General features: G+C 37.3%; 1 protein-coding gene across 6 annotated transcripts in view; it reads left to right on the top strand.

Moving 5' to 3' along the window:
• LOC110175582 (diacylglycerol kinase zeta-like) overlaps nucleotides 1–26,079 on the top strand; it is a 194,649-nt gene extending 168,570 nt beyond the window's left edge. For all 6 annotated transcript variants that reach the window (XM_055164293.1, XM_055164304.1, XM_020941780.2 and 3 more), the window contains 5 exons: nucleotides 257–294; nucleotides 373–493; nucleotides 567–600; nucleotides 6,039–6,138; nucleotides 24,782–26,079. In XM_055164293.1, the coding sequence (XP_055020268.1) occupies nucleotides 257–294; nucleotides 373–493; nucleotides 567–600; nucleotides 6,039–6,138; nucleotides 24,782–24,898 (410 nt within the window). In that variant the 3' untranslated portion in view covers nucleotides 24,899–26,079. The remainder of the gene's footprint in view (nucleotides 1–256; nucleotides 295–372; nucleotides 494–566; nucleotides 601–6,038; nucleotides 6,139–24,781) is intronic.
• Nucleotides 26,080–27,266: the final 1,187 nt, after the last annotated feature.

The raw sequence follows: 27,266 nt of genomic DNA on the forward strand, positions 1-27,266 counted from the left end.
CAGTAGTTACAGTAGGAGTAGTAGTTGGAGTAGTGATAATATAATAAGAGTAGTACCCATTATAATAGTAGTAGTAATAGTAGAAGTTGTAAGAGGTACTATCTGGGACAATGAAAGTAGTAATAGTAGTTGTGAAATATTGTACATATGCAGTACATTCATTGAGTGATTTTACTTCATTGTACTTGACAGATATTACAAAGTTTATTTAATTATTTGTACTGTTTTAATTTTTTTTGTCCCTCTGTTTTTGTAGAAATATTTGAATGTGTAAAGAAAATGGATTTGAAAATGGTAAGTACATTTTTTATTTTTTATACATTACAGAAAATAAAAAATTGTATAATTAAACATGTATTTTACATTTTACAGCTTCAGGAGCTGCACTCAAAGGGGGCGGACCTCACCATACTGGACCAATCAGGATGCAGTATTTTGCACCACGCTGTCAGCACAGGAAGTAAAGAGATGGTCAGCTACATTGTGAAAAATGGTAACCACTAACTTATAAATGTGATCATCAAACTGTCATATTGTCTGTTTACATTCAAACTGTGCATTTTTAGTTCCAGACCTACTGGATGTGGCAGATACAGTACTGTAAGTATATTTGTAAATAAATACATTAATTAATATGTAGTATATGGGTCTGGTCAAGTGGTAACGGAGGGAAACAGGGGCAGATTTTTGACATTCAAATGTCTCTTATTCAGAAACTAGAGGGACTATTGAAATAAGTAAAGTATCAGAATGTAGGAAAGAGTTACACTCCAACAGGGTAAAGTTAAACCTGTGATATTCTTTCAAGTTGTTGACAAAAAATGAAAAAACTCATGTTGGTAACGGAGGGAATGAAATCTGCAGCACTTTTTGGGCAATAAATCCAAACAGTGATAACTCTTGGTTCTCACTTACATATCCTTAACAAACTGGTTTGAATATTTGCTTCATATAGTTTTCTACCATATGGTACAAGATTAGGTTGAAAAACCTCTTACTTTTTGACTCATGAGATTTTTTATTAAAAAAGGTCATGGTAATGGAGGGAAAAGTAACGGAGGGAAAATGGTTCAAGCAAGTAGAAGATGAATGATTTTGCATCATTTGTCAACTTTTTTCTTCCGAATACTTTAATATTACTTCAAAATGAAAGGAAACTATTTCTATAAAATATGTCAGTCCTTCCAAGCAAATTCTTATCATTTTAAATACTTTTTTTTTTTTTGAAAAATCATGTACCTTCATCAACAGTTCAAAGATGGAATAACACAAGATATGATGAAATACATCCATTTATTTACATGATTTGCAGGTCTTTGAAATTTGGGAAATAATTTTTGTTCCATGTTTCATACATGGTCTGTTTAAAACATATGGAATTTTAGAACCAAAAATGGTACAGAAAAAAGGTCAACAGTTTCATAAACTAGAGTACATATGTATCTGTTCAATACATTTTTATATCAGATGCATTAACTTGAATTTTTGGCCTTGCTGTTTACTTCTGCTTGACCGGGCCCATATGTAGTATACATATGTTTGCTCTTTAGAATTTCAATCAAGAATGAAAAACAATCAAATGGGAAAACAGTTTATTTAATTTTTTCCATTTTTGTGTCAAACAAAAAAACATAGTTCGACCTCAATTTCCAGTATTTAATTTAAAGTTTATTTCAAATTACACCAATCAAAAAAATATTCTGTGTGCCTATTTCAGTTATGATATTTTATTCTCTCTGGTTTATATGAAGTTTTGCTGCTCAGCGTCATGTGAATTCAGTGCAAGAGAGTTTATCGCTGCTTCCTGTTTCTCGTCCTGGAGTTCAGCAGTTACTTTCTAAAGTAAATGCGTCGCTATAAAAGAAGAGACATGTTTGTCCACAAAACTGCAGCAATTTTTCAGGCAAGTTCCTCTAGCAGCAGAACTTCCGGGACAAATAAACCAGAGAGAATAAAATATCAAAATTGAAACAGGCACGAAGACAGTTTTTTGATTGGTCTCATTTGAAATAAACTTATTATTGGACTAATTATTACTAAAGCTTGGAAATAGAGGTCAAGTCTGTTTTTTGTTTGACACTAAAACGGAATAATGAAAATAACAAACTGTTTTCCTATTTTATTGTTTTTCGTTCTTAATTGAAATTCAGAAGAATGAACAAAAAATTAAAACTGTTGAAAAACACAAACCTATTCAAATGAAATCCAAGTTTTTTTAAATATTGCTTTTTAAAAATATAATACAGACATATATAGATCTGCCAAGGTGCTCTCAATCTGTCATGTTTCGCTTATATTAACCACACATCACAACCACAGAGTCATAAATATTGAGTCCACATTAAAAATGAACCATAACTTCTGCATCGTCTGCAATAACAAAGTCATTATTTTCACTATCTGACATCCTCACTGTCTTATTACAATATCTTGGTTGGTTTAGAACTGAAAATAAATTATTAGTCTTAACTTTTTAAAAATTTAAGTCATATCAAGAACATGTTTCAGAGTGAACAGTTAGTATCACCCACTTTTTCCACTTTGACAGGTAATATGATTATTATTATTATTCACAAATAACTGCATGTACAATATTATTTATTTTTATTTATTTATTTATTTATTTTGCACATATAACATGACAATAAAAAAGAAACACACTAGATAAAAAGTAGGTGCCAGAAGAGGCAAAAAACCCAACAGGGCTTATATTAAAGCCTCCACCTTATGAATACATTAAAATTTTTACATTATCATTGTGCATAAAAATGTATAAATATAGAAAAATTACATTTAAACACCATGGATTAAATTCTTTTGATTCAAACATGGATAAAAATACAATGAAATATTCACAATTGAAAGATGATCAAACATTAGTGTGAAACATCAAACATTTCCTCAAACTCTTTTTAAACATCGCCTCTGAACTGCCGTCACTAACCAGATGTGAAAACTGACTCCAGAATTTACAGCCTCTGTATCGTAGGCAAAACTGAGCTCTTGATGTGACAAATTTTGGAACATGAAAATTATGAATTTGAGTTTTGTATCTATGAATCTCTGCATTGGTTTTAAAATAAAATGTGAAATGTTCGGGGATCGTTCTTGAGAATTGTAAAGAATTTTATACATAAAAATACAAATTTGATAAATATTAATCCCATAAATATTAAGAATGTTAAGTTTGGTGAATAAATGAGCAGACGATGTTAGTGGCATAGAATGAGTTGCAATTCGAACAAAACGTTTTTGCACCAATAATATTTTGTTCACAGTAATAGAGAAAGTGCTTGCCCAGATTATGTTACAATATGACAGATAGGGATAAATTAAACTATAGGAAGTATATAAGTATAGACTTATAAATTTACAAACTTTTCTTATAATACCAAGAGATTTGTTAGTTTTTCTGGTCACCCAGTCAGCTGCTCTTTCCAGTTTAGATTATCATTGACAATGACACCCAAAAATTTGGTGGATGAGACACAAGTTCTTTTAATTGAATCAATTTTATATGAAGTAAAAGGCGTTTTTCTGATCTAGAAGAGATAAAAGTTGAGCATAGGTCATTTAATATACAAGAATCACATCTAAGATCTAAATTAGAGGGTTAGCAGGTTTTATTCAGAATGAGACGAGAGAGTTTGTTGTTTATAGAGGAACGTATGGTACTACAAAATTACAGCCTTTGCGATTTGCTAATTGCGTCATAAAAATTTTGATTAGATTGTGATTCATTTTGCAGCCCTACTTTTCAGCGTCGGAGCTATATAATGAAGTTTCCCTTTGAGCGTGTCTCCGTTTGGCCGTCGTGGCTGTTGTCGCTGTACGTGTGTGCGTCTTTGCGGCTCCCTGCAGACCTCACAATGTATTCCATATGTTGTGACCATCAAACAGGAGGTTGAGCTCTACAGAGAGGAGAGATGAGAGGAGGAGCAGGAGGAGAGCAGCCCGGGGCCGAGGGGTACAACATCTGATCTACTCTCATGTTATTTTTATTTCTTTATTTATTGATTTTAGTGATAAAAATAGACAGAATGACACAACAGAACACAGATCATGAGATTCGGATCTACAGGATGGGATTGTGTTGTTTCGTACTGAGGCGAAGTTCTTTTCTCAAATGGAAAATACTCTGTTACACCATGTCAAGACTTGCTCCACTTTGTTTTTAAACTGCATACAACTTCACTTGAATCATTTAGATAATTTCATACATAATAATACAGGATTACACAAACATGTATGAATGAAACAAAACACATCTCCAGGTATACACAACACAACTGTAGGTATACACAACACAACTGTAGGTATACACAACACAACTCTAGGTATACACAACACAACTCTAGGTATACACAACACAACTGTAGGTATACACAACACAACTGTAGGTATACACAACACAACTCTAGGTATACACAACACAACTGTAGGTATACACAACACAACTGTAGGTATACACAACACAACTGTAGGTATACACAACAGATACACAGGTGTATATATAAGACGTTTAAGCTACAAGTCTACATTAGCCTTTTTTCCATAGGGCTGGTACGGAACAGCACGGACCAGCACGGACCTTTAGTGTTTCCTCTACGTGACGTGATCTGTACCACTAGAGTTCTGGGCGCCCGCGAACAATTGTAATTTTCACTCCTGCCTGCATCTGCGATATTTTGTCCTGCTCCCACACACAAATCCTGCAAGATGTGGATGTTCGCTTTCTTAAACTCTATCAAACACCGAGAAGCAGAAAGGAATTGTGTAAAATGTGTTTAAGATTAGATCACATCTGCAGTTTTAGACTGCTTAAAATATTTTTATTAATGCCAAAAAACATATCCAGCACAAATGATGTATGGCAGACAAACATGAATCATTTTATGTTACTTTATGTTCATATTTGGTTTGTGGGATTGCAGTTTGCACTCCCACCCGCGCCACACTCTTTTGCATCGGGTCCCACAGGTCCCACAGGAGGCAGAGCTTTACATACCACCCCGTGTGTCCAAAGCAGACTGCTCGAGGTATTACCTTCCAAAGTGGTCTGGAACAGGCGGGACCTGGGACTGATTCACGTGGGGCGGTGCTGGTCTCACCTCCACACAGCCACCGGATGAGCAGCAGCACACTGGTGATAATGCTGCACGACTGTTAAAACGTAAATAGTGCTCCAGTGGAAGTGCTCCAGATGTTCCGTTGTGACTATAGGTTTGATTGTACAGGATGCAGAGTTTTACTGACCTACAGAAGGTGCAATGTTCCAGGTGTGAGCTTCTGTAATCATGTAAAATTAGTTTTGCCTCAGTACAGATTACAGCTGAAAGATTAATCACAGAAAAATCATAATTTGAATAGATGCAATTAGCAAATCGCCAACGCTGACATTTTTCAAGTACAATAATTTCTTCTACAAGCAACAAAATATCTTATAAAACCTGCTAACCCTAGTTTAGATCTCTACAGATTGTTTGATTAGTTTGTCATTTCATAGTTCAGTCTTTTCGGTTCTTTTGGATGCATTTTTGAAATATTTGAAATGTATCAAAATCTTATCACAATCCTTGTCAGAAAAATCACACTTTGGTATTTTTACAAAATTTTACAGCCCTAGTAGAGATAAAGTATATTGAAGCAACTCTGTGGGTCTAATTATTAAAGCTTTTTATTGTCTGTGAACCAGTGTGCTGTTAGCATGCTAGTGCTGTTTTTCACATTTTTATAACTGTAAAAAAAAAAAAAAAAGAAAAGAATGTAATCATAAACTCATTAATCAATTTAATGGAATCTAGATGTGTTGATATTACTGACAGAGTGGGAAAAACAGATAATAAATGTAGCCTGAAAAAACAAACATATGTATAATGACAAAATAAAAATTCACTTAAACAAAAATATAACAGAATAAATAATAACAGAAAATAAAATATGCAGAATAGTGTATACGGAGTTGAAGAGTTCCACTGATGTTTCTTTTGTGTTTGTTTGTTTTTGTGTTTTGGCCCCCTCTTCCTCTTTGACCCCAGAGGAGAGACGGCCCTGCACCGTGCCGCCGCTCTGGGTCAGAGAACCATCTGTGGATACCTGGTGGACGCGGGGGCGGAGCTTATGAAGGTGGACGCTCAGGTACGTGATGATATAAAACAAACCAGCTATTCAAGTGTTTATTTTCATTGTGTTAGCCTAATACTGATTTTTGGGTTGGCTAAACCTAACCCTATCATAGTGGACCACTGTAACTTAATTCTCTGGTTTTCATTCATTTTTCTTTGCATAACAGTAATACAAGCTCAACTGACTCCTGTGTAGCATGTCAAAATGTTTAGATTCCCAAATCAACATTATAATAATTAGCTTTAGCATTAGCATTACTAGTTAGACGAACATTCAGCAATATTGATCAGATTCTGTTTCAATTGCTGTGCTTTAGAGTGACATTACAACATTCTATATTACACAGAATGGATTCTTGTGAGCTTTAAGCCATCATATACCTGGAGTTGTGTTTTGTTTCATTCACACATGTTTGAGAAAAGGCCTATTCATACTTCATAAGAACTTAAGAACTTTGTTCCTGTTGAGGGCAGCTCCTGTTGAGGGCAGCTCCTGTTGAGGGCAGCTCCTGTTGAGGGCAGCTCCTGTTGGGCAGTTCTTGTGGCTTGTTTTTGACACCTCAGCTGAGTAGAACTTTGTTTGGCAGCACTGTCTGACATCTTTGCTCTGATTGGTTATTTTTGTGGGTGTGGTTTATCTGCTGGAGCCAACTGGTGCGTGAGATCCAACGGCTGCTTCCTTGCCGGTGTGGAACAATAAAAAAAAGGATGGTTTTGAGTGACAGGTGGCAGAGAGAAAATACAAACATCTGTATGACATGACGCTCTGTGACTATAAAGACGCCAAATGGTAAGAAATTCATGAAGGGAGATCGCAAATATTTTAGGCTCGGATGAAAATCAGTGTAGAAAAGTCTGCCGTAATCTCTGTGACAAGTTTGTGAAAGCGAAAAGGAGGGTTACTAAAAAAAAAAGAGCAGTCAGGCTGGAGGACAAAAAGAAATCCCCTCTTTATAGCTAGAGCGAGGGGGCGGGGCAGAGCGAGGGGCGGGCAGAGCGGGGCGGGGCAGTTCGGCAGCAGACCATGTTTTGAAGTATGAAATGTCAGAACTCAAACAAACTTTGTTCTTGTTCTTATCACCTCAAGAATAAAGTTCTTATGTTCTTATGAAGTGTGAATAAGTCTTAATCTTTCATTATTAGTCTGTCTACTCCTCCAAAGCTCAAAATGCTCTGGTCAATGAAGCAGTAGTTTTTAAGTTAGCAGCTCCTTTTACCTTTTGTTCAGGAGAGATTTGCAATTCCAGGGCTGAAATTATCCAAATGATTGTACCGAAGGTGTAGAGGAACACAGTGTTTTTAGTTTGAGAGAAGAACTCAGCCTGAATGTGCAGGGTTTGTGTGTCAAACGTGTGAATGAAACAAAACACAACTCCAGAGGAAACATTATAGATCAGGACATTTAATGCAGATGTGGCAGCTAAAACGAATATTGTTAAACTGCTGCTTTTTGTCACTAACATAAATGGTCAGGGTCAAAATATGAGAATACAATCATTGGGAAAACTGTCAGACACAATATTATGTGATGTGTTCTAGCATCCATATAAGGCGATTGCAGCATTCTAGTCTACCCATTGTCTTTCTCTTCTATGTTGCATGTGCTTTGAGGGTGTAAGTGAACTGTTGGAGTGGTCATTGGAACAGACAGAAGCAGAGTAGAGCGCAGTAATTGAGGCCCCGAGTGCATACGAATTATACTCTTCAGCTCATCAGATGCCTTGTTACGCTGGAGTAGCTAAGAGATGGTCAAGGGTTTAGTTATCAGAGGAAACTTTGGAATTTATAACACATTTCCAAGATAATTATTCACAAAATTAAATATAATTGGACAACTTTTTTTCTTATTTTTCTAACTTATTTATTTAAATTGATATTTTTTGCATGTACACTACTCAAAAGTTTGGGGTCACTTAGAAATTTTCTTATTTTTGAAAGAAAAGCACTGTTTTTTCAATGAATATAACATTAAACTAATCAGAAATACATTCTAAACATTGCTAATGTGGTAAATGACTATTCTAGTTGCTAATGTCTGGTGTTTGGTGAATATCTACATAGGTGTATAGAGGCCCATTTCAAGCAACTGTCACTCCAGTGTTCTAATGGTACAATGTGTTTGCTCATTGTGTCCGAAGGCTAAAGGATGATTAGAAAACCCTTGTGCATCATGTTAGAACAACTGAAAACAGTTTAGCTGGTTAGAGAAGCTATAAAACTGACCTGGAGCATCACATTTGTGGGGTCAATTAAATGCTCAAAATGACCAGAAAAAGAGAACTGTGATGTGAAACTCCACAGTCTATTCTTGTTCTTAGAAATGAAGGCTATTCCATGTGAGAAATTGCCAAGAAACTGAAGATTTCCTACAGCAGTGTGTACTACTCCCTTCAGAGAACAGCACAGAAAGGCTCTAAGCAGAGTAAAAAGAGAAGTGGGCATCTTGACCGTACGTACAGACGCAAGAAGTGTCCATCCAGCCAATCCAACTTGTGGGAGGATTCTAGAAGTGTGGGGTGAAATTTCTCCAGATTACCTCAACAAATTAACAGCTAGAATGCCAAAGGTCTGCAATGCTGTAATTGCTGCAAATTGAGGATTCTTCGACGAAAGCAAAGTTTGAAGGAAAAAAAATATTATTTCAAATACAAATCATTATTTCTAACCTTGTCAATGTCTTGACTATATTTTCTATTCATTTTACAACTCATGGTGGTAAATAAAAGTGTGACTTTTCATGGAAAACACAAAATTGTCTGGGTGACCCCAAACTTTTGAACGGTAGTGTATAATAATAATAATAATAATAATTATTATTATTATTATTATTGTTTAATTTTGCATTTATTATTAGAATTATTCGACAGAGTTACAATGGATGTGATCAGAGTTGGGAGAGAAATTCAGAACATTGCTGGTCAAGAATCGAACTTGCACCCCTGAAGTTAACACAAACTTTGACTCTAGACCTCCATGCAGCACATACTTCAATAAGTTTGGACCCCCACTACTATATATGTTTTTGTGTCACTGGGCAAGACACTCTTCACTCACCTTGCCTTGTGTAATTCAAGTGCAGATGATAGATTTTCATGTATTATTACTTCATTTGGTGGGACAGTACTTGTGTTAAATACTGTATTATAGCTTTACTTCTGTCAAGTGGAAGTTAGTGAAGAAATGTTGAAAAAAACTGATGGAAAATACAGAAAGTAGTGCCAAGTTCTAAAAAAAATAAAATCCCTTTATCTATGTCAGCAATACTCGAAGTTCCATTCAAAATACAACAAAACAACAGTTTAAACACAAGGAACATTTTCTTCTGACAGTTAGCACATAAAATCATGTAAATTAGATGAGTTTTGGTCTTTGTTTACAATTTAACTTGAAGGTGGTCTCAGTCAAATGTCGAGTGTGGACTGATCAGGTAGGATCAGCAGATTGTGTCAGGGCACAGCAGAAGAGAGGACTACTGTATTTTCCGGATTATAAGTCGCTCCAGAGTATAAGTCGCACCAGGCAAAAATGTGTAATGAAGAAGAAAAAAAACACATATAAGTCACACCGGACTATAAGTCCCACTTTTTGGGGAAATGTATTTTATAAAATCAGAGACCAGGAACTGATATTTCATCTTGAAATGCAAGTTCTAGTAATAACAACAGAATAGAGAACAACAGACTGAATAGGCTTTATTATGTCAATGTAACATATTAACAGTTCTTCAGATAATTATAGCATAAACAACAGAACACAAATTTACCAAATCCATTGAATTCATCCTCTGTGTCACTTCTGCATGACCTCCGGAGATAAATCACAGATCCATGATGTAAACAGAGCGCTGCTTTCTCCTCTGTGCCGCTGTCGTCAGACTCCGCATCAGTTCCAATTAGAATTATTCGGGTCTTTCTGAATCCCGACAGGATGGTTTCAGTATCACTGAAGTTCAGGTTTTGTCCATCCATCCTGTGACTTCAGGAAAGTTGGATGGCGCACTCGCCCGGTTCTCATGAAACTGTTCTCTCCATCCCCGCTTTCTGCTAGTCCCTGACAAGTTTCTTGCTCACTCCAAACTTTCTTTCTGCTGCTCAATTACCTTTTCGACTGAGTATTTCACTATTTGCAGCAGAACAATGGCTTGTTCTACAGGAGACATGTGCAGTAGAATGTGAAGTGACAGTGGTACAGGAGTAATAGATACTAACACACAAGTCTAGAGTGCCCTCTCGCGGCTGTCAGTCTGAACATTTTTATATTTTAATATAAGTTGCATCGGAGTATAAGTCACAGGAAACACCCACACCATGAAAAAAAGAGCAATTTATAGTCTGAAAAATATGGTAGTACTCAGGACAAAAGTGTCCCTCCTCAGTGTTCTGCAGCATCACAGCAACATCCAGGGAGAGTCAGGTGAACACCACTGGAACACATCTAGACCCACTGTACTCTATTTTTCCTATGCATTTGAGCAAGATTTGTCAGATATATAGTATAAGCAGCTCTTGAGGTCAAAATAAGTCTACTTATTATGTAGTGTTTTTTTTTTCCAAGAATCAGAAAGTGCACATTAACATACTTGTTGTTAGTTTTACCGACAAAACAAAACACTGGTGTCTGAGAGCTGTGAAAACTTATACACATAAATGGTGAATAATAAGCAGTGTTGGGGAGTAACAGATTACATGTACTGGCATTATGTAATCAGAGTACAAATTATGAGTAACTGTATTCAGTTACAGTTACTGTTTCAATGAGTGGTAATTGGATTACAGTTACTTTGTTGAAATAAATGGATTACATGGCGGTATTTTCCTGTTTTAACATTTTGGGCACATTTTTGGTAATTCCACTCTTTGCCGGAACTACACCAGGACTAAACCAGAACTAAACCAGAACTAAACCAGGACTAAACCAGAACTAAACCAGGACTAAACCAGAACTAAACCAGGACTAAACCAGGACTAAACTAGAACTAAAACCAGGGCAAAAGCAGGACTAAACAGGATTAAATCAGGACTAAACCAGGACTGAAATCGGGTCTTTAACAGGTCTAAACCAGGACTAAAACCAGGACTAAACCAGAACTAAACCAGGTCTAAACATTATGACACTAACAGTAGGTGGACATACTTTAAGGCAGCAGTGATCTCATATAAACATTTCTCTATCAATAATATTTTTAATATGATTAAGTAAAGTCTGGGTTTTTTATTGTCTTTTAGCAAACAAAACATTTTAGGTTAAGATCCTCATCTTTGCTACTTTACAGCAAACAATAGAATTTTCAGGATGTGGTTGGTACATTCATGTAGTTTTACAAAACATGACAATATCAAGTAATCCAAAGTATTCAGATTACATTACTCACTTTAAGTAATTTAATGGATTCTGTTACAAACTACATTTTGGGATCTGTAATCTGTAGGGGATTACATTTTAAAAGTCACCTTCACAACATTGATATTGACATTGATGTTCAGAATTCACAAGGTGAGTGAGCAGTAACTTAAGACCTCTGCAAACTGTTTCAAATGAACTTGTTCTGCTTTTCCCGTTTTTCAGACAGTCAAAATCAGGTACAGCTCATTTAAATTGCCCAAACCCGAGTCGCACATGTCAAGTCCTGAACTCTTACTTGAGGTTACAAAATGTCTTAGCAAGTTTTCAGAGTCAGAGCCTAGTGTCAGATTGGAATGGAAGTCTGTGGTCCTCATTATGAAAGTGGAGTCTAGAGTAATTATCACGCAGTAGATGTGACTGTGACAATGGAAGCCCTATTCTGTCAGTACAACCTGCCACTGTTCAGAGCAAACCGGGCCTTATTACAAAGAATGGATTGAAATGTCTGCTGTCTCCATTTGGGAAAACAGTTAACAGAAAAAATACAGAAATTATAGATGTTTTGTGTAACTCTGAAGCCACTTGATTCAATGATGTCTTTTGTAGAATACCTGATGTAATTGAAAACCCAAAATAACAAAACATTGCTCCTTCTTGTCTCCATAGAGTGGTTACTGCTTTGCCTGAAATGGTCCTCAGTATGGCATTGAATGTATCTATCATCTAGGACAGGGGTGTCAAACATACGGCCCGGGGGCCAGATCCGGCCCTCCAAGACCTTTAATGTGGCCCTCGGATGATTTTCTACTAAAATATTTAAATTATATTTTCTATTAAAATCTTGTTAATTTTCTGTGGTGTTTATCACAGCAGCGTCTCCAGCGTCTCTGTACGTGGCCCCTCCCCACCAGAGCAGCACAAATGAAGACTTGTCTCTTTCCAAATGCTCTGAAAGGACGATCGTTTTGACTGTTGACCGTGACACCCTCATCAGAAAAATGTCCAACATGAGAAAAGTGGAGCCGAGTGCAGGATTTTACAACAAAAACTGACTTATTCCTATTTACATACAAGTTAATATTAAAACATTCTGCTGAAATATTTTAAATTATTGTTATTTTTGGGGTTTATATGTCATGAGTTTTCTGATCCGGCCCCTTTAGGATCAAAGTAGGTTGGATATGGCCCCCGGACCAAAATGAGTTTGACACCCCTGATCTAGGAGACAAGCTATTTACCACCAGGACAAGATCTGCGGAAGGGCGTATTGACTCACAAGAATCCATGTTTTGAAATATGAGGCGTGAAAATCTCTCGCCTTTCAGACATATTTCATTACGGCCGCTGCTGTTGGGAATAAACTTGTACCGGTGCTTTAAACAGTCTGTGCGCTTGTCTGGAACCCGCGGACGCCACGTCACAAACACACACGCTCCAGCATGACACTAGTCCTCAACAGCGTGTGCCCTTGTGTGCCAGTGTTACACTGGGTTGTCACAACCAGCATGTATCACAGAGCAGGTTAAACTTCTTAAAACATCCCAACTGTCCATCAGCACGCTGCCTCCTCTCCTCCCCATGTACAGCACACATCGGCTTGGTCGTGCTGATTAGAAGAGTAAGACAAAATACAAAGCAAAACGTATCCAAAAATATGCGTTGACTAGGGGGTGTGCAAAAATATTGAAATATCAATATTAGGGATGGGCACTCAATTAAATGTTCTTAATCCATCGTCGGGAGAATTAACGATCGATTATCGATTAATCATTAACGTTTTTATATTAAAATGATCATCATTATTATTACTATCTGCACTACTAATCTGCATAAATAAATTCAACTTTACCACATATAAACCTTAATGACTCTAGAGCCACATCAGTTGACATTAGAATGTGTTTAATGCAGATTTTCGTGAATCTCAGAAACAAAACTTAAAACCGCATGGCTAATTTGCATAAACTAAGCGAATAAATAAATAGCCCTTGTGTCGCTGATGCGACACGACTCAGTGGAATACAGGTTAGTGTAAACATATTTGCGTTTGTCAAAACCAGGACACCGTATGGGGGGGAGGGAGGTGGGGTCTCGTCATCGACATTGAGCGACTCTCACCTGGTAAAACTTTTTTCATGTTTTCAGTGTCCTGGTGAACTTTTTCCCACTGGACACCGAAACATACGTTCCTGCTTTGTACAATGTGCACATGACCTCATACTTCCCAACCGCAACAGAAAAGCATGGAATTTCTTGTACCAGTCATTGTTAAATACACATTTGTGCTTCGGCACATTGCAGACTGACCGACTGTTTGTGTCTCGCTCCTTCTGATGCAGAGACACATGTACACACCTGTTTGGTCCCTACGCTACACACAGCAACATACATTCGGTTTGTCGATTAAAATGAACATAATCGATTAAATTCTTAATGATCAATTATCAATTAATCAACTAATCATGTCCATTCCTAATCAATATATCGTATCGTTTAATGTGATGATACAGTGTTGATATCGTGGGCTACTGTATCGATATATCACCAAGAGTATTTTTTGGTATATTTTACTAAATTATTTTGTCACAGCTACAGTTTTGTTGTTTGTTCAGAGGAAGGAAACTTGTTTATGCAACACATTTGACATTTTCACTGTTTTGATTATTAAAATGTTTATGTTTCATATGAACTTTACACAAGAAGTGATTTAACAAAGACTTTCAGAATCGCAGCCATGATTTAGTCTTTATTTTTTTATTGAACCATATGTAATCACTTTTAAATATATCGTATTGAATCGTATCGAATCATAAGCTCACTGTATCGAGGTATGTATCGTATCGATAACTCCTGAATGATACTCAGCCCTACAGGATTCGTTCTTTCAAGTGTCCATATTTAAAAAGTTGCACTATTTCACTTTTCTGGTGGAGGATTCACCAACTGCTGGTCTCCATGGAGATGTTAGTGCTTTGCCTAGAATGTTGCACAGTATGACATTGTAGTATCAGTACTACATACAGTATATACTTCATCTACTGCTTCTACTATTACAACTACTACTGCTACCACCACCACTATGAACTACTACAGCTACTACTACTATCGTAAGCTCACTGTATCGAGATATGTATCATATCGTGGCCTATGTATCGTATCAGCAACTTCTGAATGACACTCAGCCATAGTGTCGACACATCAGGTCTACAGCACAGAGCAGATCTACTGTGACATGTGGCTGAAGTTTGCCTAATAAAACGCCAAATAAATCTGTGTTTGTCACATGTGTGTTTGTCTTGGTAAATGTGTGTTTGGATAAATCCCTCTGCAAAACCAGTAAGAGAATGGAACTCCAGTTAGGAACAGGTTTCAAAATCCTACCCACGTTATTCACTTTTCTAATCAGTTTTATGTAAAGTGCCAGTGAAAGTTCTCTTAAAGAAGAGCTTCTCAAACTGTGGATGAGGGTCCAAAAAAGGGGCATAGAGTGTTTTAGTACAGTTTTCAGTGCAGTTTGCTTGGCTTATTTTATGCCTAAATTAACACTTAACAGATAAAATAGAGGTACATTTATAAAAATAGACATATATGTGCCAAAATATCTGTAAAATACAAATAAATGTAGAAAATGACAAATATGGTCTTAATTTGGTCTCGATGGGCTGTGGTCTCGTTATTGTCTTGGTCCAGACCCTCAGAGGTCTTGGTCTTGTCCTGGTCTCTGGGACCCTGTGGTCATGGGCAGGTTTTGGTCTCAATTAGTGCACTCTTGACTACAACACTACAACATTTAGATAGGGCCTGGCCTTATTATTACCCAAAATAGATACCCCAGTGCACCCTCCCAGCCCCTGCACCTGTCTCACCTGTCTCACCTCTGACCTGTGTCCTGCCTGTGATATTCTTTTAGCAGTTACCAGGTTTCAGATTAGATCACAACATTGTGTAGGTCAGATGGGGGCAGCTCAAATAAATATTCTTAGATTTCAGATTTTTTTTAGTAATACAGTGAGTTCTTAGGTCTAGTCTCTAATAGAAATAATCAGGTACCTCTTCAGTTGTTCATGAGCAAGTACAATGGAATCAATACTGAAGTATGACCCCCCCAGCTGAAAGTACAACTTCACCATATTTAGAAATATCACCAATAAAACAGCTAAAATTTAATAAAAACTAGATAGGCAAGTTTAATGTCATACTGTGGAATATCCCAGCTGAGCCACGTGTTAATCTATATTTCAGTCAGTGTTAATTAGTTGTGTCTAGCGCTGGGTATCATTAAGAAGTTCCCGATACAATACATAGGCCACGATACAATACATATCTGGATACAGTGTACTTTTGATACGATATATTTCAAATCGATTTGGTACAGTTCAATTAAAAAATAATGTCTAAATCATGGCTGTGATACTAAAAGTCTAAAACCACGTCTTGTGCAAAGTTACTATGAAAAACAGCCATTTCATTCAAGGGTGTATGAAACCAACTGATAGGTCACTTTTATTAACAGATGAATTATATAATATTGTTTTGTTTTGGTATGATGCACACTGCAAAAACCAAACAGCACATCTTTATGAGAAAGGATCAAATGGGAGAAGAAGTTGTGTTTATGTTTTATGAATTCTTTCCAAAAACACACAGAGTCTGGGCAGGTCCAAAATAAGTGAGAGCTGCTTTCATTTTTCTGTTCAAAATGTACAATTTGTGTCCATTGTTCTTCTAAGATGATTGTTTACTGGATTGAGTGATGGAAGAGTGATGTAGAAGTTTGTAGCAGATTTCCCTTTGCTTGTTGATGATGAGATATTTGTGAGGTCATGTCCGTACATTTTTCCATGGAATATTGTCAGTAGAGGCTGCTCACAGTGCATGAGTAGGGCTCCGTTTGGGAGGTACACTTGTGGTGATAGTCGCTCTTTTTCCATGGTGACTCATGATGAGTAAGCCATGTAAGTTCCTTTTGAAAAGTTTTCCAAATTTTGGTGCATAGCGTCTTCACTCACACCTGTTCATGCCGCCATCTTCAGGTGCTGGCACTGTCCTGGTCGGGACTATTCTGTTTTTCTCAAATATTGGTTGTGACATGTCCCTATGCAAACCTATGCTCCTGATTTCCTTGAGTTTCCTTCCTCTAAACAAGTGACAAAACTGTAGCTGTAACAAAATAATTGAGTAAAATATACCAAAAAATACTCTTGGTGATATATCGATACAGCAGCCCACGATATCGATACTGTATCATCACATGTGGTTATAGCGGCTTGTCAAAGTCTGATCCCGTCAGATCTCAGCAGTTCAGCAGGGTCGAGCCTGGTCAGTACTTGGATGGAGACACTGAAAAAATCAGGACCCACAGTGGGGCACCAGTTGCAAACCTGTCGTTGTGTCCTTAGGCAAGACACTTCATCCACATTGTCTAGTATGAAAGTGTGGTGTGTGTGTGTGTGTGTGTGTGTGTGTGTGAGTGTTGGTGGTTGGAGGGACAGATGGCGGCGCATGGCAGCCGCTCTTCTGTCAGTCTGTCCCAGGGCAGCTGTGGCTACAATAGTAGTTTACCATCACCGGGTGTGGAGAAAAAGAATAATGAATCTATAAATGCTCTGTAAAGTGTCTTTGTGACATATGTCTGTTAAAAGAAAATAAATAAAGACTTACTTACATTAAATTATGTGATATATCGATATTTCAATATTTTTGCACACCCCTAGTTGTGCCAATGCTCATAATGTAGTTGTGTACATGAGCAAGACACTTCACCCTCATTGTCTACTCCATTATTTGATATTGTTGGTTATAAAGGAAAGGCAATTAATAGTTTTGTTCTAATTAGTTTGAACCAACAGTTGTTTCACACATCAGAATATTCTTATGTCCCTCTCTCATATAGGGACACGATGCACTATTTCTGTATTTTTGTGTTATTTTGACAAAAGCCCAAACTGAAAATCTATAAATATTAAAGCTGATCATTTCTATTAGTGGTAACGTCCATTATTCCGATGTATTTATCCAACCACAGCACAAAATCTGCAAATTGGAATTATTTGACATACCCCAGTTTCAATCACTATCCACTCAAATTCATGCTCAGTAAATATTTGACTCATCAACATCATATTTAACATCAATTAACACCCATTTGGAGTTACTTTCCATTTTCCAGCTAGTTTTCCGTGTTGCTTTGTCTCATTCATTCAGTGCTCTCCCCTTGTCTGTATGTAGGTCACTGCTGACTTAAAGTGGAGGGGGGTGGAGGGTGGAGGGGGGCGCCAGCTATCTCAAAATTAGCCAAAAACGCATGAAGATAAAGCCGGGAAACAAATAGATGATAATTCGTGAAGAAAAATAATTTAAAAATACACTCAAAGGTTAGAAAGGCTAAGTTTGGCTGTTAAAAATATGTAAAAATTCATTATTATTCATTTGCAGAGCTGGTGGTTAATTAGAGGCAAATTATTGAGAATTATCTAGATATTTTTCTGTTTTTAATCAGAATTCAGGTGTATTTAGTTGCTGCTAAAACGCTGTAGAGATATTAAAGACACTAGTGCATATAGATGTGTCTATATTTAGAAGTGCACAGTAGGAGGAAGGGAACAAACAGCCTAATCAAGGACTGTCAGTGTTACAGCAAATCAGGAGATGGCAAAAGATAGAAGAGTTATGTTTATGCAACTACAATAAGCTGTAATAAAGTCAAGTGTATAGAGAGATGATCAAGTCGAGCACCTGTTGGCGACGCTGTGTACAGCAACTCAGTCTATTGTCATTATAATTAGAAGCAGCTAGACACTGAAGTGTTGTGAAGTCTGGATCATTTCAATGTATAAAAGGTACAATATGTGAGTTTTATGGTGTAGCTGGTCCACCACCTGCTTGTCTCCATGGTGATGTTGTTGCCTTAGTCCAATGAGCTTCATTTGCTCTTCAGATAATTTGTTATTAAGTTCTTTTTTCAGACCAAGAGTTTGTTTTCAGATGTGACAGTTTGTTCTGCACCCTGAGCTCTAACTCAGAGTCACGTGATGTTGTTGTGATGTGTTGTTCAGTTGATTTAAACAGGTTTTGGTGCTGTCTTTCTACTGGTGGAGGCAGGACGACAGCGCCATCTGCAGTTCCACTTCCTTAGGACAGTATCCCAGGTGTGTGAGAGTAAAAAAGCCCCTCGTCCTGGTTTATCGTCCTGGTTTATCGTCCCATGGGCATGTTTCTGTATTTCGATTGCCTCTTTAAGCCTCCATCGGTAGGAAGACAGCGCCAAAACCTATTTAAATCAGCTGAGCTTAACATCACGAGACCCTGAGTCACAACATCACGTGACTCTGAGGAAGAGCAGGGAGCAGAACAAACTGTCAGGGATGAAAACAAACTCTTGGTCTGAAAAAAGAACCTAATAACATATGCCATGAATGTTCCACTTAATTTTTTTATTTTATTTATTTATTTATTTATTTGAGACAGGGACAGCACACAATTTTCACATCAACCTTTTTTACAGGAGAGATGTTTGTACATCAGGTTGTAGCATCAGTGCTAATTTACACCTGTCATCCCTGGACAGGTTCATTGATTGATTGTATTTAACTGACCTTGACTATCAACTGTTCTGGAGACCTGTGGGCCTGGTCAAGCAGAAGTAAACAGCAAGGCCAAAAATTCAAGTTAATGCATCTGATATAAAAATGTATTGAACAGATACATATGTACTCTAGTTTATGAAACGGTTGACCTTTTTTCTGTACCATTATTGGTTCTAAAGTTCCATAAGTTTTAAACAGACCATGTATGAAACATGGAACAAAAATTATTTCCCAAATTCCAAAGACCTGCAAATCATGTCAATAAATGGATGTATTTCATCATATCTTGTGTTATTCCATCTTTGAACTGTTAATGAAGGTACATGATTTTTTTTTTTAAATGTATTTAAAATGATAAAAATTTGCTTGGAAGGACTGACATATTTTATAGAAATAGTTTCCTTTCATTTTGAAGTAAGATTAAAGTATTCAGAAGAAAAACACTGACAACTTATATAAAATCCTGCACCTTCTACTTGCTTGAACAATTTTCCCTCCGTTACTTTTCCCTCCGTTACCATGACCTTTCTTAAAAAAAATCTCATGAGTCAAAAAGTAAGAGGTTTTTCAACCTAATCTTGTACCATATGGTAGAAAACTATATGAAGCAAATATTCAAACCAGTTTGTTAAGGATATGGAAGTGAGAACCAAGAGTTATCACTGTTTGGATTTATTGCCCAAAAAGTGCTGCAGATTTCATTCCCTCCGTTACCGACATGAGTTTTAAAATTTTTTGTCAACAACTTGAAAGAATATCACAGGTTTAACTTGACCCTGTTGGAGTGTAACTCTTTCCTACATTCTGATACTTTACTTATTTCAATAGTCCCTCTAGTTTCTGAATAAGAGACATTTGAATGTCAAAAATCTGCCCCTGTTTCCCTCCGTTACTGCTTGACCAGACCCCTGTGTAACATGTTTTGAGTTAGATTTGGGTTTTTTACTGTTGTCAGTTGCGTTGGAGCCTCTTGACCAAATCTCAATTGAAAAAGAAATTCCTAGTCAAATAAATGTTAAATAAAATGTTTTTTGTTTTTTTTTGTATGAACAGGCTTGCCTCTCCATAGAGCTGACCTGTAACCTGGATGGTCAAGAGAGACACCTGCTTGTCTCCATGGAGATAGATACATTTACAGTAGAGCAGGTGGCAAACCCTACATCAGAAAACGTCACCTCTAAACAGCTATTCAAATACATTTGTAAACTAAACAAATGAATACTCTGCAGAGACATCATGCAGGGGGGTTCTACATGTGTGTGCATGGCAGGGAATGCTCCTCAGCTACCATGGAGACACAAGTTTTTAGATGAGAGTGACTGACTAAAAAAAGGCTAGCTCGTGACTGGGCCTGTAACGATAACAGATTTTGCTGGACGATTAATTGACAAAGAATTTATTGTGATAAACGATAATATTGACATTTTGAGACCAATTTCAACTAATATAATGACCATGGAATAAAAATGCAAACACACCTTTCCAAAGATCAATAAACCTTACTTTCTAAAGAACATTTAACACAGGAAGTGTAAGACAAACAAAACAACAGGCCTAAATAAAACAGACTTGTTAACACAGGACTAGCCTAATGTGTCTGGCTCACAACAAGGACTTAACAAAAATGCACTTGAATAAACCAAAATTGCCCTTAAAAGTGATTTTAGTCATTGACTTACATTGGTATATAGTGTCTCGTCTCTCTGTGGCTGCTGCTGTGGCCTCAGCATTTTGGTCATTTAAATGTTCATATGAACCTGCCACACAGGATGCTATTTCACTGTGAGGGAGTCTCTGTCCTGGCTGGTGTCGGTGTTTTGTGGGATTTCAGCAAATTTCAGGTTCTCCTGGGGGCGGGGTGAGTTGTGTCGCTCAGGTTTGGGTTTATATCAGCTGTTGGGGTTTGAGAAATTTTTCTCGTCGTTTGCACTCGCTGCATTTGACCCACGTGACTGTTGAGACGTATCCCACTCACCAGTGTAGATTTGGCATCGTGACTTGTTTTGGCACTCGGTGATGAACTGTTTCGGTTCTGACAGCGGCGCTTGTGTTGCAGCTTCATATTTAGCCGCACAGACAGTGGCGCTTTCTGCACTCAGGCTACGCGTGCATCCACTGTGTTGATAAAGACAGCGCACGTTAGTTCAAGCATCATTACTGTTGTTAAACGAGGAGTCAGAGCGAGAGACGTCTTCTAACATTCACCCTCTTTGAGAGCGACAGAGAACAAGGAAACAAACAAACATGCAAATAGGATTTATCGCAGCCGGAAAAGTGATCGAGCATGTTAAAAGTTATCATACGATTAATTGATTTATTGATTATCGTTGCAGGCCTACTTGTGACTGATTTTATTTGAGAGGTACATTTAACAACTCAGATTGTCTCACTTGTTTATGTCTGGTCAGATCGTGTTGAAATAAAACTCAGATTAAGTGTAATAAATCCTCAGCATGCCTACATTTAGCATCACACTGTGTAAAGCAGTTCTGTAAATGGGTTAAGTACAGTATATGCAGTGATGGTTTTATCACGTTAAGGTTGGCACTTTGAATCTCTTGAAGTTCTTGTCTGTGATTTCCTTGGGCAACACTGTCGGGGTTCCACACGAGTGTAGTTCAAAGCCTGGATACACAGTGAGGGTTCCAGAAAGGGCATCTGACGCAAAAAAAAACCAACAACAACCCAACAACAAATACATGGATACATGAAGCGGTGCACACGAGGAAGCTGATCTGATGACCCCAGAAGGCAAAATCAAAACACATGTATTAAGCATGATCTTGAATATTAATAGTGTACACAATCTGACGCTGCGTATTTCACCGCGCGTCATTTTAAATAAGTTATACCTCTGAACGGGCTTCGCTTTCATGTGCTGTGTTGTTCAAGCTGTGAAACATGAATAAAAAACACCCTAGTCATGTTTATTTCCACATCATTCATAATATATCTATCTATATGCAGTACAAGTACACGTATGGATTGGCCAGTTTAAGTGTACTCGCTCTTTGGTTAATGGCGGTCAGTGGGTGGTTCTGATTGTAGTGTGTGTTTGTGAAATATGTACAAAATTAACGTAGTATATTTTATCAAGTATATAAATCTAGTCCAGGAGTGTTTTTCCATGAGGTCACATGGGAAACAGAAAATATTGTGGAGGCCAAAATACTTAATTCACTTCTGCAGAATATTCATTGTATTTCTTGATAAAAGGCAGTAAATGCATTGTTTTTTAAGAGTTTATGTTATGGTTAAGAGTTGAAAAAGTGAGGCTGCCTTACAAAAAATAACATTTAAAAATTGAACTTCAAATGAACTGTTTGAAACTAATTGTATGTACAGTGTGTGTGTTGTGTGTACAGTGAGTGTGTTGTGTGTATAGTGAGTGTGTTGTGTGTATAGTGTGTGTGTTGTGTGTAGTGTGTGTCGTGTGTATATTGTGTGTGTTGTGTGTACAGTGAGTGTGTTGTGTGTATAGTGAGTGTGTTGTGTGTACAGTGAGTGTGTTGTGTGTATAGTGAGTGTGTTGTGTGTATAGTGAGTGTGTTGTGTGTACAGTGAGTGTGTTGTGTGTGTGTGTGTATTGTGTGTGTTGTGTGTACAGTGAGTGTGTTGTGTGTAGTGAGTGTGTGTGTGTATAGTGAGTGTGTTTGTGTGTGTGTGTGTTGTGTATAGTGAGTGTGTTGTGTGTAGTAGTGTGTGTGTGTGTGTGTGTTGTGTGTGTGTTGTGTGTATAGTGAGTGTGTTGTGTGTGTAGTGTGTTGTGTGTAGTGAGTGTGTTGTGTGTATAGTGTGTGTGTGTGTAGTGTGTTGTGTGTACAGTGAGTGTGTTGTGTGTATAGTGAGTGTGTTGTGTGTATAGTGAGTGTGTTGTGTGTATAGTGTGTGTGTCGTGTGTACAGTGAGTGTGTTGTGTGTACAGTGAGTGTGTCGTGTGTATAGTGTGTGTGTTGTGTGTACAGTGAGTGTGTGTTGTGTGTACAGTGAGTGTGTTGTGTGTATAGTGAGTGTGTTGTGTGTACAGTGTGTGTGTTGTGTGTACAGTGAGTGTGTGTTGTGTGTATAGTGAGTGTGTTGTGTGTATAGTGAGTGTGTTGTGTGTAGTGAGTGTGTTGTGTGTACAGTGAGTGTGTTGTGTGTACAGTGAGTGTGTTGTGTGTACAGTGAGTGTGTTGTGTGTACAGTGAGTGTGTTGTGTGTATATTGTGTTTGTTGTGTGTACAGTGTGTGTGTTGTGTGTATAGTGAGTGTGTTGTGTGTATAGTGAGTGTGTTGTGTGTATAGTGTGTGTGTTGTGTGTACAGTGAGTGTGTTGTGTGTACAGTGAGTGTGTTGTGTGTACAGTGAGTGTGTTGTGTGTATATTGTGTGTGTTGTGTGTATAGTGTGTGTGTTGTGTGTACAGTGAGTGTGTTGTGTGTACAGTGAGTGTGTTGTGTGTATAGTGAGTGTGTTGTGTGTACAGTGAGTGTGTTGTGTGTATAGTGAGTGTGTTGTGTGTACAGTGTGTGTGTTGTGTGTAGTGAGTGTGTGTTGTGTGTATAGTGAGTGTGTTGTGTGTACAGTGTGTGTGTTGTGTGTATAGTGAGTGTGTTGTGTGTACAGTGTGTGTGTTGTGTGTATATTGTGTGTGCTGGTGTTGTGTACTTTTGTGTGATTGCTGCTGTACTTTCCTTTGTCCTGTAGATGATTTTACATCAACCTGGGACTGAAGATAGAAATTAGCTATAATCTTTACATATTTACATTTTTATTGTTCATTAATTTGTGCTGTCCCTTTATAAATAAATAAAATAAGAAAATAAGAAAAACACCTCTAAAATAAAAGCAATGCAGCTTTAGTCCAGGCATGAGGTCAAATTATAAAATATGTTTAATTTATGATTCCAAATGAGCTTAAGTCATTGCCACTACTCTAGAACATTGTTTTCCAAAGACTGGGTCACGATCCTCAGGTGGGTCGCAAGAGATTTTTTCTTCATGTAGGGCGCTCCTCACTTTATCGGCAGCACCGTCTTACCTAACCAATTTTCTGTGGGAAACACTGATTACCGTATTTTCCGGGCTATTAGACGCGGTCTTAAGCCTCCAACCGCATCAAAAAACGACCCACAATCCAGAGCGCCCTATACACGAATCCACTCGGGTGTCCCAGCACGACTTCAGTAAACTACAAAGCCACACCACCCACAGAACACCAACTAATCCTTTAATGTTCATAAAAACTAACAGTTCATTTTATAATCTGGTGTGCTTTAAGTATGAAAATCGATGAGAGAATTCAACATTATTGATATTGCGGCTTGTAATCTGAAAAATACAGTAACACTAATAGTTCAGAGACACGATCACTCAGTCAACAATCAAATATCCTCATTAATGTTCAGTAATGGTCCCAAATTATTTTGTGATTTACGAATAACGTCTATGGACTTGGGTTGTGAAAAATTGTGACTTTTAAAATATGGTTCCCCAGAAAAAAGGTTGGGAAACACTGGTCTAGAATAAGCAACCCTAGATGACATAGATAGTGTTTTACATCAGATGCCCTTCGTCGGTTTACATAGTTTGTTTGTTTGTTGTTTCTACGTTTACTTGTGACACACGGACACGATTTTATTTTTTGTTGCTTTAAATAAAAATATCAGAAAGCCACATCAAAATAGTCAAATAATTGTGTTAATCTCACATAAATAAATGCTTGTATGTTTGTTTTGTCCACTAGGGGGAGACTGCAAAGAACCGAGCTGAGAAGGCCAAAGATCTGGAGCTGGCGGCCTGGCTGGACAACAAACAGCATGCACAGATGATCCAGAGGGAGGACCAGGAAACTGCCGTCTGAAACAATCTGAACCGGTCTCAACATAAAACAACTGGCACATACTGGACTGAACGGGACTCGAGTGTTATGAACTGAAGAAAACTGCTGTCTGAACTGGAATCAACTGGTCCAGACTGGTTTAAACGGGAATCAAAAGAACTATGAACTAGAGTGAACTGCTGTCTAAACTGGAACCATCTAGTCTGAACCGGAATGGACTCGTCTGAACTGGTTTGAACCGGATTGTGCTGCTGTATGAGCTAGAATTAACTGGTCTAAACTGGTATGAACTGGTCTGAACTTGTCTGAACTTGTATGAACTGATCTGAACTGGTTTGAACTGGATTGTGCTGCTGTATGAGCTAGAATTAACTGGTCTGAACTTGTATGAACTTGTATGAACTGGTCTGAACCAGATTGTGCTGCTGTATGAGCAAGAATTAACCGGTCTAAACTGGAATTTACTGGAATGAACTAAACCAGGATTATAACTGGACTAAACCAATAAACCCATAGACTGAACAGTATATTAAAGTCATTATTAAATGTAACTTTGACTATTTAAATGTGACCAAATGTTAAGACTTGATTTAGTTTTAGTTGAATGAAATTGCATGCTTACTTCTGTACCACAATGTTATTTTTTTACTATATTCCTGTATGTTAAAAAATACAAAGTAGTTCATATAGATGAAGAAAATATCTAGTTTTGCGTAAAATGCCCAAAAGTGCTCTTATCTGAGGAAAGAGAATTTGATTTTGAATTTTGATTTGAATGATTTCTACACATATTCACTCTTCATTTAGACGCATATTTACATAAAAAAAAAAAAATTTACTCTTTTTTAAATATATACAATTAACTGCCTTAAATTCACGTGAGGGAGCAAAATCTTTCATTCTCTCTTGGCTGTTTTATTCCTTTAAAAGAATATAATTATTCCAGTGCATGCTATTTTACACAAATTAACTGTGATTTAAATAAATGTTATAAGCTGATGAGCAACTGATTAATTGTGAAATGTGAAAATGTTAAGCCAGTTTATTTTTCAGCCAGTGATTTTGTTTTGTGATTTTGATCAATATACATTTTTAATGTACTTCATAAAAACATGTGAAGCTTGTTTACCTGGAGCACACACGGCCTGCTCTCCTCTAACAATAAACCTGTTCTCCTTTTTAAATAAAATATACAAAAACTGTCTTTTTCTTTTGTCATTTGTCACTTTCCTCTTGTTATGCACTGATATTCTTATCTAGTTCAGCCGTGTGATATAACTTGATTTGTGATGATTTAAATGAAGGTTTTGGTTCATTTTAGTCATAATCTTTAAGTGTGATTTTAACAGTGTTGGGGAGTAACAGATTACATGTACCACCATTATATAATCAGAGTACAAATTATGAGTAACTCTATTCGGTGAGTGGTTATTGGATTACAGTTACTTGTTGAAATAAATGGGTTACATGGCGGTATTTTCCTGTTTTCACATTTTGGGCTAAACCAGGTCTAAAACCAGGACTAAAACCAGGATTAAAAGCAGGGCTAGAATCAGGACTAAACTAGGACTAGACCAGGACTAAAACCAGAACTAAACCAGGACTAAACTAGGACTAAAACCAGAACTAAACCAGGACTAAACAGTATGACACTAACAGTAGGTGGACATAATTTAAAGCAGCAGTGATCTCATATAGAAATCATTTCTCTATCAATAATATTTTGTTAAGTAAAGACAGGGCTTTTTCTTATCTTTTATCAGACAAAATATCTTATGTTAAGATCCTCGTCTTAGTTTCTCTACAACAAACAAAAGTCTGTTCATGGAGACTTGGGCTCAACAGACAATTTGATGAAACAAACAAGAATTTTCAGGATGTGGTTTCTACAGTAGTAGTTTTACAAAACATGACAATACCAAGTAATTCAAAGTACTCAGATTACATTACTCACTTTAAGTAATTTAATGGATTACATTACAAACTACATTTTGGGATATGTAATCTGTAATCTGTAGGGGAATACATTTTAAAAGTAACCTCCCCAACACTGGATTTTAAGCAGCAAAAACTGTTATGGTTTGGCAAGAGGGACCCCAAAGCAGAGCTGGGACTCAGTCAAGTTTTAAACAGTTTATTTTCCAAAAAAGAGGCAGGCTGAGGAGGCAGGGAGCTGGCCGACTTTTCCAGAGGCTATGGCAGACGACCACGGAGACACCTGGGCAAAAGCAGAAGCAGGTACATCCAAGAAGAACATCGAAGCAGCAAGTAAAACGAATATATTTCCAAGAGCCTGACAGAGCACTACAGAACAGGACAGAATTATCTGGCAGAGTCGGTGGTGAGAAGACCAGGGCTGAGTACAGAGGCTGAAGAAGGAATTGATTGC

This window comes from Boleophthalmus pectinirostris, unplaced genomic scaffold, assembly GCF_026225935.1.
Source record: "Boleophthalmus pectinirostris isolate CB_2022bp ecotype Guang Dong unplaced genomic scaffold, ASM2622593v1 HiC_scaffold_11, whole genome shotgun sequence".
Taxonomy (NCBI): domain Eukaryota; kingdom Metazoa; phylum Chordata; class Actinopteri; order Gobiiformes; family Gobiidae; genus Boleophthalmus; species Boleophthalmus pectinirostris.